The sequence below is a fragment of the Mytilus galloprovincialis genome, chromosome 7 (genome assembly GCF_965363235.1).
Source record: "Mytilus galloprovincialis chromosome 7, xbMytGall1.hap1.1, whole genome shotgun sequence".
NCBI lineage: Eukaryota > Metazoa > Mollusca > Bivalvia > Mytilida > Mytilidae > Mytilus > Mytilus galloprovincialis.
In genome coordinates, this window is record NC_134844.1 from 21,265,635 (window position 1) to 21,280,039 (window position 14,405).

The 14,405-nt window shown below is 30.2% G+C and overlaps 2 protein-coding genes across 3 annotated transcripts in view; one reads left to right on the forward strand and one right to left on the reverse strand.

Moving 5' to 3' along the window:
- LOC143082524 (uncharacterized) overlaps window positions 1–14,405 on the forward strand; it is a 59,370-nt gene that overhangs the window by 16,723 nt on the left and 28,242 nt on the right. For both annotated transcript variants that reach the window (XM_076258237.1, XM_076258238.1), the window contains exons 4-5: window positions 1,663–1,850; window positions 2,953–3,462. In XM_076258237.1, coding sequence (XP_076114352.1) covers window positions 1,663–1,850; window positions 2,953–3,462 — 698 coding nt within the window. The remainder of the gene's footprint in view (window positions 1–1,662; window positions 1,851–2,952; window positions 3,463–14,405) is intronic.
- Window positions 11,416–13,915, reverse strand: LOC143082527 (octopamine receptor beta-2R-like). Its single transcript, XM_076258242.1, has 2 exons — window positions 13,820–13,915; window positions 11,416–13,013 (listed from the first exon to the last, which is right to left on the reverse strand). The coding sequence occupies exon 2, from the start codon at window positions 12,530–12,532 to the stop codon at window positions 11,504–11,506; it is 1,029 nt and encodes a 342-aa protein (XP_076114357.1). The 5' UTR covers window positions 12,533–13,013; window positions 13,820–13,915; the 3' UTR covers window positions 11,416–11,503.

Consider the following 14,405-nt stretch of genomic DNA (forward strand, 5'->3'; position numbering starts at 1 on the left):
TGCAATAGATCAGCAATTTGTACATGAAACACAAAGTAAAAATTAAGTAAATTCATTCACATGTGCAATAATCTACCCACTATTACATATTTTCAATAATGATGTGACAACAAAACTCATTAATATTGATCAATATCTCATTCACAGTAAATTTGTTCAAATCAAAAGCAAATAAAATCAACTAATGTTGTTGACCGCAGTCAGCAGTTGTGGGTTCATGTATTGCTTTTCTTTTTTTAAAGAAAGCAACTTGTTTTATCCTGAAATTTGTTATATATGTCAACAAAATTAAATTGTAAAAAAATGACAATGAAAGTTCAAATCAAATTGAAATAACTGAAGACAAAATAATGTAAAAACAAAACCTGAAACAATGCTTTAGAAATATATATATCATGATATATACTATGTATTCATTTATTTTTTTGTTTGTACTAATTTTTCATGGATTAATTAAGGAAAATTTTTGGTTTTGTCGAAGTCCGTGTAGTTATGTCATTGATTGAACACTTAATTTCACAGTTTACCTGTTCCCACCAAATCCACAAAAGTTAGTATCTAACTAATAATAATGAATACACAGTAGGAATAAATTGTTGATGATGAGTACATAACACTGAATGTCAAAATGAAATGATGTAAGAGAACCTGCACGTCTTAAATGTAAAAGGATTATATATTTCTTTAAGAATGTTCAAATGAGTTATAGTTACAAGATTGTCATACAGCAATGACTCATTGACAATGACTATATGTAATAGTGGAGAAACTGAGAACTTAATTAATCCTCTTCCTGCCGGAGGGACACATATGTCCACACTGGCTGTGCCAAAGGGACACATATGACCATGGTTAAATTTATGCAAGCTTCTCATCATTGCTGCATCTCTTTCAATTAAAAGAATATTTAACAGTGTTATGTTTTTCTCAAATGGGTCCCAAATGTAAGGGTCATTATGTCATAGCGTCATATATTGAATGACGTCATCGTTCGGCATGTTACGTCACAGACCTCAGCAGGTCATATTTTCTGTCATATGAAATGCAACCTTAAAAAACGGTTGGCAACAAGAGGGTTATTAAAGGCCCAAATTCATTATTGCTTTTCAACCATTATCGTTAATTGTGTGTTATATTGCACATTGATAATACTACATATTATTCTCAGCTATAGAACAAGTAAACAGTTACGGTAAATTAGAGAGAAATACTGCCATTTGATACAAAAAGTGTATCGAAAAAATACATTTCCAGAGGTCAAATGAGGAAATTTTTCCATAAAAGTACATTATATTCTACTGATCAAAGATTATTTGGAGAAGTTGTCAAAAAACAATAATTTTGTGTGCATTATTCTAACCTTACAGCTTTAAAAAAATCTTGACAGCAATGTAAGAACTAAAATTGTTTGTAATCAAAAGGTGCCAAGGTTTATATGTAATCCACAGACACAACAATTTCCTGTTTTGAAAGTGGCGAGCAATGTTAACTTTTCCAAAAACTGTTATAAGTTATAGAAATGATGGACACAAAACTTTTATGTTGCAACACAAGTAAAGCAATAATTAAAGGGACATAACTCTGCAATTTATTATATGATGACATTTAATTGAATAATGTTATATTATAAAATCAGTAAATTATTTGTTCTTTTTTTCGTAGGAAGCAGTCCTGGTAGTAATGTGAAACCAGATCTTTTATGTGGTCAGAACAGATTTCCTCCCGTTCTTGACCCTTCTGTACCAAGCTCATCAGCAGAAATTATACCGAATGATGATATTAATAATTCCAATGAAGGAAGTTCAATAAACACAGACCGTTATGATGGTACATCTGGAGACCAAAATGGGGTCAGTGAATGAAATAGTAGACAAAGATTTTAGTAAACCAATCTTGTGGTTCTAATTATCATCTTTACTACTAAAGGAGCTTCAACTCCATTGTTGAAGTATTTGTTATATGACATATAAATGTAGTGTTTTGTACTTCCTAAATTTGTCTTTGAAACAATTTTTTATTTTCTACAGAAAATGCCATTTTTTTTTAGAAAATGTCCAAATTTGTGACTGTTGTCAATCTGTTATCTTATACTCTTTCGATCATGCTCAGTCCTTATACTGCTTATGCACACCTGTTACCTACTCTGTACATTCTGCCTCTATCAGGTTCACCACCAAACAGTGTATTGGAAATTAAAATTTTGCTATTAATACATGAGTCATAATCACACCTGAACTTTATCAGTATACAGAGTTTGACATAACTAAATTCAATCATTGACCAAAAAAAATATTTCTACAAGTTGTTTTTGGTTGTACATTTGTAGTAATTAAGAGAACCACAACAAGATCAAATAGAAAGATTTTAAAAGCAGAGAAAACTGTCTGCACCTAAGTCCTTACAATCAGCTTGACTTTATCAAATGACATTACGAATACCAGAAATTCAGACGAAAAATAAGGTGTAGTTACTTTAATTCAATCACTAACATAACATTCTTAAATAACAGTAAGACTTTTCGAGAATGGACAAAAATATTAATTATTATTTTGCAATTTCTGGAAAATATACCTACAGAAATTCATATATGCATCAAATTCAGAATGTGAGTTATAATCATTGTTATACTCCCCCAATCTCATTATTTACATTTATAAAACTCACAATAATTTCTGAATACACAGTTTGTTAGGATTAATTAGAATAAAGTTTCAAAGTACATGTATCAGTAATTTGTGGATTTTAAGAACAAAATAGGTAATTTGCATGTAGTTATTTACTGAACTAAATCCCGAGGATGTATTTTCGTAGGTACATTTTTTTTCTAACTACATAAATGTAATTCATAGTAAAAAGTCTACAAACTACAAAAGAAACCTGATTGAGAATGATAGAGTAGGGAGTTGAATGGATTAAAACAAACTTATAATACAATTTTCTTCTGTTTTATAGAACTTAGAAGATGCAATCCTAGCCAATGATATTTTAGATGGGAGTTTTAAATCAACTTCTAGCCAACATTCAAGTTCTGGCGCTACATCTGCAGACCTGATCAGGACTGTTAATTTAGAAACAACTAATAGGATTCAGACATTAAGGAGTGACAGTCAGACGGTCGATTTGGTTGGTGATTTATTAGGGGCTTCACCAGGGATAGTTCTGGTTGAGGATGAACATTTAGAAAATAATTACCTAGACCTAGGAGAATCTAATGGTCCATTGGTCCAGAATAGAAATTCTTCAGATAGACTAACTCCTCTCCACATATCTGTCAGTGAGAGTTCTGGAGAGTGTAAGACTATTGATGGAACCAATCCACTTCCACAATTACCAGCATCCCCTAGTGGATCCACTCACTCCTCTGAAAGTCATCACATGAGTGGCCCTATTCTGATTGATAGTCTACGCAAGGCCTTACATCCCAAAGCTACTGTTGATGTGACAAAGCTTAGTCATAAACAGGTTTGTATAGTTTGAGATTTTGTTTGGAAATTTGGTTAACTCTATGTATACAGTATAGTCTTATATATATAATTGTATGCAAGATTTGATCAAGCAATAAAATTCTTTCTCACAAAGCAATTAAACATCTGAAAAGGGCAAACCAATGTATGATAAATCAGCCTGTACCTGGTTAAGGAAAATATAAATCAAGAAAATGCATTGAATTCAGCTAAAAGGTTTGCCAGTACTTTTTAAAATTTTGATGTAGATAAGTGAAATTTACACTTTTTTAGCTGACCTGGCCAAAAGAGCAAAGTGAGCTTTTCTCATCACTTGGTGTTGTTGGTGTTGTCCGTAAATATTTACATAAATCTTCTGCTCTGAAACTAAAGGGTCAAATTTAATCAAACATTGCCACAATCTAGTTTAAAAATATGTATGATGATCCTGCTGATTAACCAACCTGGCTGACATGGCTAAAAATCAAAGAAAGGAGTTAACTGTCATATTTTTGTATTCTTTGAAAACCGCTATATATAGCAAAAAACTGACAGGGGCAGTGCTTATTGAAATGCTTAGATCTATTTTCTGTAGACTTTTTTTTTTGGAATCATTGCCCTTTAACAAATATTTTTTTCAATTTTTGTTTATGTAATTGTTATTTCTGAATATTCTGAATATATGATATATATATAGAAAGAAATTTTACATAGCAAAAATGATTAGCAAGACATAAATAAACCGGCATTGCCACAATTACCAATTTTACTGATTATCTAGAAAAAAATAAGTAATCAATAGAAACTAATCAGAGATCATATTTGAAATCCTTTGGAGACTCCTTAAGGAGTTATCGCCCTTGAATGACGATTTTTAAATACAATCTTATCAACTTTTTTTTCCATTTTAGTCTGTTAGATTGAAAACTATAATAGGTATCTCAACTCCTTCAATGAATGATTGCCCATAAATAATGATTATTATCTTTTATTGCATTTTGGCTTATTATTTTGTAAACCTTATAAGATAACGAGATTCCCAAAATGGAAAGAGAAGCAGTAGCTTAAGATACAAACATTTGATAAAATATCTGAAACTGTCCTTTGACTCTCTGTAGGTGCTATTGTCCCTGAAAATATGTTTTGCCATTTTTGACAAGAACTATAGATAATTAAACAAAAATTGTACACAGCAAAAATATTTTTAAAGTCGAGTAAAATAAAAAAATGTTTAAGTTGCAAATTAGATTGTAGTCTTCTGCATCTCCAATGCTGACATAAGGCACATACCGTTATGTTAAAAGGTAAGAGACCCACAGGCTAATTAGTGCAACTAGTCTACATGTACTTATGTACTGGTACATGTATAGCCCTAATTTGCATAATCTGTCGTTAACACCACTGTGTATAGTTCCTCTAATGATGTTATAGACTGACGTTTTACATAAAACTGTCCATAAATACTTTCAGTAGACACCAGTCATATAATCTTTGTTGTGTAACCATAAGAATAGGAAATAAAATGGCAAGTGGGTTGATAATATATGATAAAAAAGTAGTGATCTGTTTTATTATAGAACAAAGGGTGTGTTTTATCTGTGGGATCAGTTATTATAGTTATTAACAATTACAAGCAGGTGCTTGTTCTAACTGTGAAAAACTTTAGTCTAATTAGGATAATTGGTACAATCAGTAGTAGTCAAGTGTCAACCATATTGTTATTTTAACACAATTGATTATATTTCATGTTACACATTCTGATTGTGTGATGAATAGACCTAGGAAATGCTTCAATTATCTCACATTTAATTGGTTAACATTTAGTACAATCTAATTGCAATATTGCTATTTTGAATTGTTGCCTCAGATATGTTTATTTTAATCTATATACATGTTTTGATTTGGTAAACATATATTGTTCTTGGAAGACATCCATTTGGACTCATCTCTGGTAAAGAATGAACATAGACATTCGTAAAAGCGTTCAAAAGTTTGGAGCATTGTATCTTTTTAAATGTAAAAGGTGCATTGTTTTTTGGCAACAATAAAACAAACAGATGTAAAAGCAGAATAATTACAATGCAGTTTACCGCTATATTATTTGACTTTTACGATAACACCTAAGAGATGTTGCAACCATGTAATTAAGTCCACAAATCTTTAATGCACAAAACACCATCAGCAGAAAGAACACATTTAAAAAAGGTGGTTTCTAAACTTTAAATTTTTAAACCAAACACAAGCAGCTTAGGTCCAATATAGGGGACCAGTGGAATCCATTTCAGATAAACATGTACTAACAAAAGAAAAAGACATTAACAATTATAACGTCTCAAACTTTAGTATACATTATCTCCATATTGACCCCTCTAGATGTTCAAAGTCATTTGACAAGCTGAGGTCATGAGTCTGAAATCAAAAAATCATATCAGTGTAATATTATTTACTGAAGTACTTTAGGAAATATAATCATTTACCATTTTATAATAATTAAAACACAAAAATGAAAGAAAAGAAGATGGGCACTACTAGACAATATTGACTTTAAAGTTCGGTTGTCAAAAGAACATACATTTGAACCTCAGCTATTTTCCCTAAAACATAAAGCATTTACAACTATCAATATGTGTGGAAATCTTAGACCCTAATTGTACCTATACTTCAGAATGTTAAATCGTTTAACCCACTTAACCAGCAAGCCTCTTAAACTTGTGCCTATATTAGCTGATTATATCTTTATGAGAGTAGAGTCATCATACCTGTAGCCATATGTCTTTTATAAAAACAGGATTGGGGGGGTGGGGGTGTAATTGGAATCATTGCTCTGATAATTATATCTTTAAATGGAATCCGGTAATGTATATTCTTTACTAGATTTTTTTTGAAGGGCCAGGGTTTGTTCAAACACCCTAAATTCCCTAGCATCAGTTGTGCTGATATAGACTATAATCTGTCACATTTAGGTTACTCTTTCAACTATCACATGTCTATTTTATTATTTTAATCGGGTTTGCATCAAAAGCTTGGAAAGCCAAACATATAAAATGTTTAGATCTGGTCCTCAGTAGCTGTACATGATAGGCGACAATATTTTACAATCTCAATATGCAGATAACCTGATAATCAATATATCAGGCCACATTTGTGTCTTTTTGAAGTGTTTTCTTTGTTTTACCAACCGGAAGATGACTTAATAAGTTGCAGTCAAACTTATCAAGTCTGTTCTATCATTATGACATTGCTGATATGTCCGATTCAAAGTAATTTAAGCTGGGTCAATGTATTTGACATCACAAAGCCGTGATATGTTATTTTATTAAAAGCTGAACAGAGTGATATAGACAGTGTTTGTTGATCTGTTGGTTGGAGTGATTTTCTGACTTATCTCTGTTCTTCAGTAATTATACTGAATAAGTTAAGTTATTTGATATGTGGATGCATTGCAAAAAGTGTACATATAGTGTGTATAAATGTGAGTCTGCCATATTGCCTTACCTACAATTGTAAGAAAGATATTTTAACTTAAGGAGGCTCACGGGTATAAAAAAAATCAGCAAAAAAATAGACATTTGTTTTTTCATCACAAATTTTATTTATTATACTATTAGTTATGACTTTATAATATGGTACAAAAATCACCCAGACAAATCACTTTGGTTTGGCCACAGATGACTTTAAAAATGTTTATATCATTGAAAAAGCTCCAAATTATCTTCCTTTGGTGAAAAAATGTCATTTTTTTACCTTTAAATTGAAATATCTTTTTTAACTCATCAGTGACCTATATTTATTATTATTGTTTTCAAACAAGCTGTACATAAAGTAAATAATTGTAAAATTTAAGCGATTTCTGTAATTTAGTTCTTTTTTTTATTTCGATATTACCAATATTTCTCCTATTAGTTCAACAGAAAAAAAGGACATTAACAAACATGTATGCTTCTTTCGGAGGCAGATTGTGATCTTAAATGAATGGTGACCCCATATTTTTATTTTATATTTCTATTAGGTATAAGATAAATTTTAATCATAGAAAAAAAAAGCTAAATCCTATATTAGAAAAAAAAGTTGATTTAGACCCGCGAGCCCCCTTAAGATCTGTTGGATAGTTATATCATTGGCAATCAAACCACATCTCCTTCTTTTCATATTGATAGGTCAATAATATTTTGTTTGAGAATAGGTTGCAAGAAATGAATGTTGGTCTGACATATGACAAATGACCATGAACTCAATTTCATGCTCCAGTGGTCAGATTATTATAATGAAGCTTTCAGATTATGGTCTATTCCTTGGTAACAGTAGCAGGTCAACAATATTTTGCAAGAGAAATGCATGTGCAGATAAATAGTAATGTGCATCTGAACCAGTATATATTTGTTTAGGGGCCAGCTGAGGGACGCCTCCAGGTGCGGGAATTTCTCGCTACATTGAAGACCTGTTGGTGACCTTCTGCTGTTGTTTTTTCTATGGTCGGGTTGTTGTCTCTTTGACACATTCCCCATTTCCATTCTCAATTTAACTGACATATATATATATATAGGTATTGACCTCAATTTCATGCTCAAGTGGTAAGGTTCACTTTAAGGGTGAGGTTGGTTCCTCCGTAAGTATACATTGTATGTCTACTTTACAATATTAGATGAATGGATTGGTTTCTCTTTTTAACTTTGTTTTTCAATTTCAAGAGTTACATTGTGAACATATATTTGTTCCGCATAATACTTGTTCCCCCTGGAACAAAACTTTGGATAACAGAAGTTTAGAACTTTCCTTATGTCATTTTTTATCCTTTGTGAAGGAAATTTTCTTATAGCATTGGATAAAATATTATATAAGGAAAGTTCCCAATAGAACTTTTGTCATATGCTAGGCCTAAATTAATATACTGTTTGTTTCCCCAATCCCGACCCTGCCAAGCCAGGTGTGGCTAGGTAGGTAGGGAAATGATTTTATTTTTCCAAAAAGCTTGAACATTATTGGACGATCCGGCAATCCTGAAATTCCAAAATGAACATGATGAATAAAATAATACTTGACTTGGTTTTGACAATAAAATTTATGAGTAGCACCATTTGTGTGGGGTCGGTCGGGATTGGGGAAACAAACAATATTTTATTTTAGGCCCTAAAAGTTTTTTGGAACAAATATTATTGGGGAACTTATATTCTGTCACAACATGAACTAATAAGCAAATTATTTCATCTCCTCTTTATGTTTTTATCCTATAATCATGATAATTACAGGCATTTCCTAGCCAAATATGTATCACTTCCTTTGTCACTTTAAAGTGTGCCATTGATATAACAAGCATATATATCTGAGGATCTCCTATAATCATAGATATCCAAGGTGATGGTTAAATTCCTTAAATAAGTAAAATCTGAAGTAAATTTAGGTTTAATTGATCAATATTTAAAAAAAATTACAAACATAATTTTAAAATTGTCATACAAAATTATAGATGTTTTTGATGTAAGGCTCATGAATATTGGAAGACATGTACAATGAATTGGAAGAATTATTAGCAGAATGTGATTTATATCATCTTCTAATCACCTATAATCATGACTATTACAATGTATCACAGAGATGAAAATGTTATGCTCTATTGTCAGCCTTGTTATGTTAGTGATAAATATTTAATCTTTTGGACTAATAGGAAATATATTTTGCGTGTATCTAGAGCATGTGCAATTTCATCTGAATATATTTAAAATATATCAAGTTTGCATGCTCTCTTATATATTTAAAAAAAACTTGTAATTAAAGACCTTACTTAACTAAGTGGGTTCTTGGATGCAGAGTTGTCTCATTGGCAATCATAGCACATCTTCTTATATCTATCTGCTTAGGCTTATTGTGAAAGTTATGTATGGTGTTCTGTTATTGTTGTGTTGTCTTATGGTATATAGTCATCTCATTGGCAATCATACCACATCTTCTTATTTGTATATTTATATTTTTGAACTATTATAGACAACTTGTAATGAGATGTCCTATTACACACCCATGAACAAGTGGCTGTTTGATCAGCACTTATAGCCAATAGTTTTCATGTATAGAATGCACTCAGATATCTGGAATACAATTAAAAAGTGTTTGCTTCAATTGCTGTCATCTACTTATTGTCCTCCAGCAGCAAAACTTTTTTTGTGGAAATAGAAATACCATGTGTATCGTAATGTCAGCGCTCTCACACACACAATTTTTTCAAATTTTTCATGAGATATATATCAATGGATTTTATGACAGCAATGTCTTAGACTAGTTTGAAATTCAGCACTAATCAATTTTCTTTAAAAGGAGTTATGTCCCTTGAAAATATGAATTATAAGGAAAATTACATTTTAAACATATTCATGACTACGTTTTTTGTTAGATTTTTTAAAAACTTTTTGATTAAAGGAAAGATTTATGTTAGTAATGTCTTGTACCAAATTGAAAATCAGTGTTAATCATTTTTTTCACAGCAATAAGTACTTTGAAGTTATTGCCCCATGGTAATATAAATTGTATGACCTTGGAAGAAATTCATGAAAAAGTTTATAAATGAATAAATTTCAGTTATCGCTCTTAGACAAGTAAAAGATGTGCACCAGTAGGGGACATTAGAATGCTGTTCGTTTATTTTTCATTTAAAAGATTTAAAGGTGATTTAATGAAACTAAATATATATTTTGTATTGATTTAAAGTTTTTAAAAGTATTTATAAATTAATGTATTTGATGTGAATGAAACGTGATATTGTTTACATCAATAAAATAACAACAGAACTACATAAAAAACAAGTCATCTGAAGTTCAACATTATGGTCTTAAACAATAGACGATTGTCTATACTATATGTCAGACATGAAATTGTCCTCAGTCTTTTAAAACTGTGAATGGATTGAACAGTATATCAGATATCTGCTACAAACACAAAATTACCATAAAAACAAAATAAAAATTTATATATATCTAAAAACAATCTCTGACAAAGTTCATGACCTTGGACAGTCATATTAAATATTTTGGGTGAAACTAGTTTTTTTAAGCACATGTTACCCTAACTCTTTCATTCTTCATTAGTGAATATCAAAATGTTTAAGAAGAACTTAAAAAATTCTGTAAAGAAAAAGACACTTCAATCGATAACACAATACTTATAATAAATATCAAATCCTAGATGCTTGCAATTGCTGAAAGCAAGCTCTAAGTACCTGCTGATAAAGGAACCATTGCTTCCTTCACTCTAATATTAACACTCAGTACTTCGCAGTATCTTTCATACAACAAAGATTATGAACAGTGCAAAGAGACCCTATCCTGTGTTATGTCCTTGATTTAACTTGTTGACTATGGTATCAGACATTTTCAGTGTAACTTAATACATTTTCTACCCATAAGCATTTGATTTGACCTACGGGTAAATATATTACTTCATCAAAAGTGTCACATGAGGAGCAAGATCTGCTTACCCTTCCAGAACACCTGATATCTCTTTTATGACCATAATTATTTCATTTAAAAATTAGTTAAGAAAATAATTTTATTGTTTTTGGGGGCTTACTTGGTTGTGGGTTATACATGGAGGAATTGTCAACATGATATCTGGTTATAAGATGCCATTGTTTCATGTGGGAAAGTGATTTGTATCTCATCAAGACACAATAAAAATGAAGATTCTTAACTGTAAATTCAGATATTATTGCAAGGTTTTTGTGAATGCAAGTAATGTGATTAGGTGATTATTGTAATTTCTGGTAACATTTTTCAACAATAGCAATAATAAATGCACACAATAATTCCTTAATTTTCAGTGCTTTGTATCATCAATAAAAATTGAAAAAATAAAGGGCAAATATTAAAATCATGGAAATTTGAGTTCTGCATCTATGTAAAATGAAACTTAAGCATTTTTTTTTAACAATTTTTAAATTTAGTTTTGGAGTGTATGACCATATGAATTTTTTTTAATTAACACAATAAATTTAATGATTTTTAATTGCATTTTACTGGTAAAATATATTGACAATCACAGAATGCTAGATACATGTACATATTACAAATAATTTATCATGTAGTAGTTGATTGATCTATTGCATATGATGTCCTGCATGGTCTTGTAACACTATTTTCAGACTGTCTTTTGCGCATTATGAGTTGGAAAGCTCTTCTGAAATCTCGTCTAAATATCCCATAGATCATTGGATTTACAACACTAGAAGCGAAGGCAAACAAACTAGCAGTTGAATTAACTGTGCCTGATATAATATCTCTTGTAGATGATACTTTGATAAGTTTTGTAACACTGAATGGAGTCATACATATGAAATATGCACAGACAACAATTAATAAACTCCTTACTGTTTTAGCACTAGCACTTTCTTTCTTAACTTTCTTCTTCACGGAGTTGTTTTTTGAAGTTTGTAATGTGACGGCCCATATTTTCATTTTCTTTTTGGCTTCTCTTAATATTTTTATATAATTAAATCCAAGTACGAGACCTGGTCCTAAAAAACACAGAATGAATGCCACGACAACGTAATAAATTGCATCATCTCCCTTTTTGTGCCACTGTATGGCACACGTTATTTCATGGTAGTCATACTCTATCCAATCTTCTATTATTGGTACCATTGAGAATATTATTCCTTGTATCCAAGATTCGGCTATAAGTATCGCTAAAGTCTTGCTGGTTATAAGATCTATATATTTTAATGGAAAAACAACAGCATATAATCGGTCTACACTGATGAAACACAATGTCATCATCGATGAAATGATAAAACAATAGTTAGCAGCACACATCAGATTACATAACCCATAAGGAACAGTACGAGTATCTGTTGTTAGAGCAACAAACGTGGACAGCATGACGGTGGCTCCATTTAACATGTCAGTTACTGCCAGATTGATCACTAAATAGTTTGACTTTTCTTCTCTTAAAGATGGTGTTTTTATCACTGCCAAAACAACCAGAACATTACCAAAAACAGAAAAGAATATGAATAATACCATAATAATAGCCAGGAAAATAATAGTAGGAAGATGTCTATATTCCTCTTCCGTATCACAGTTTGTTATCGACGTACAGTTAATCATTTCGTCAAAGTCTTACATTGAAATATTCAGATTCCGTTGTGTGACAATATTCCATTTTGTTTTTTGCTTTGATTAGAATCCATCGTCTTTGGTGTAGCTGGATATTGTGGTATTTTATTTATCGTGTTTCCTCAGCTGTGGATAATCTGTCATGACATCCTGCACAATTTTTTTTTAAGTGAAATAGATAAGTATTTTTTCCAATTTATTTCACTTTCACAAAAAAATGTGTGTACATTATTTTTTCACTCCTAGATATACATTAAGATAACTCAGGTGTAAAGTAAAGTTCCTGTTTCACTTTAATATCTCGCTTCCTGTCTCTGTATTAAAAATTATCTATAAATTGCACTTTAATAATAACTGAAATCATCCTGATTTCCTTTTAAAAGTTTTTCTCTATATTTTGTCATCCAAATACATAGAATTTAGGCATATAAAATCTGTTTAGAAGTTATCAGAAAATCCAATTGTAATTTTTCTGGAAAAAAAAATAAAAAAAATTGTTTTGTATTTCTTAGAAATATTCCAAGTAATAAATAACTTCATGCAAGTAATGTAAATCAGATTAAGATAAATCTTTTTTACCAAATCAATTTATGCAATTAGTTCTGATAAACCGATCTGAGCTTTAGTCGACTGAATTAAGATGTGTTGTATCTGTCGATTTGCTGTTATTGTACGTCACACCTTTTGTCTTGTAGATGTTTTGTTGGGAATCTATATTGACAAATCACAATAGAGGACTGATAGTTTATGATAATTCCTAAATAGATATATTACATTACTAATAAAGGTCCTGTTGACTTGTGAAACAAATAGATTCTCTCAAGTTGTAAATAATAGATATTGATTATTGTGAAATATATGGTGATTTTTTGTGAAAGACCTTGTTTTTAACGGAAATATCTGAAATTATTTTCAATTACAACATACTCAGAAATTGTTCATTTGGAACAAGAAGCTGTTTAAAAGTAATTCAAATAAATTGTTTTTTTTATTTTATTTTAATGCATAATATTTCTAGTTGATTTACTATCATCATGAAATATGCATGAACATTTTAGGGAAAAGGGTTGAATGAAATAAAATTGATGGTGAAGAATTATATTCTTTAAATTCAAAGTAAAGGTTTAGTGTTTATGACACTGACACAATTGAGTTAAACATTTATTCATTGTAGTGAAAATCTTGTCTTTTTTCTACAGCAAGTGGTATTAAATGTTTTAAAAAGATAGTAGAGAAATAATAAACGATATATTATTATAAACAAAGAGTAAGTTTTACCTTAAATGGAGATGTCCCCTGTATAAAATAAGGAAATATTTTTTTAATCTATTGATTTCTTCTCAAGGTGTCAAAACATGAACTGGGATAAACCAAACATTTTGTAAAAGTTCCTTCCAAATCAAAAATTCTAAAAATAGTAAATATTTAATTAAAGTGTTTTATTAAACATGACATGACATGATTAGTTTTCAGGGAAAACTTCTAAAAATAGAACTGGTAATCATTTCTAATTACAATGTATGTGAAAATGGGTACTAATTATACTTTTGTCAGATTTTTTTATAGATAGATAGATAGTTTATTAACGTCTCACCTTTGATATACACAATATACAATATTTTCATTTATCATAAAAACATAAATAGATATTAATGCCACTTTTAAAAGAATTAAAAGAGACAAAAAGTAAAATTTTATCAAACAATTAAAGGACTTTATAAAACTATGTATTCCCCATTTCCATTCTCAATTTTACATGTACTTATATTAATTATTAAACTTTCAAAAACAAATTACGAAAACTTTACAGTCAAAAAATTATCGATATAAAAAACGTCTCCTTCTGTCTAAAATTGATTTGCAG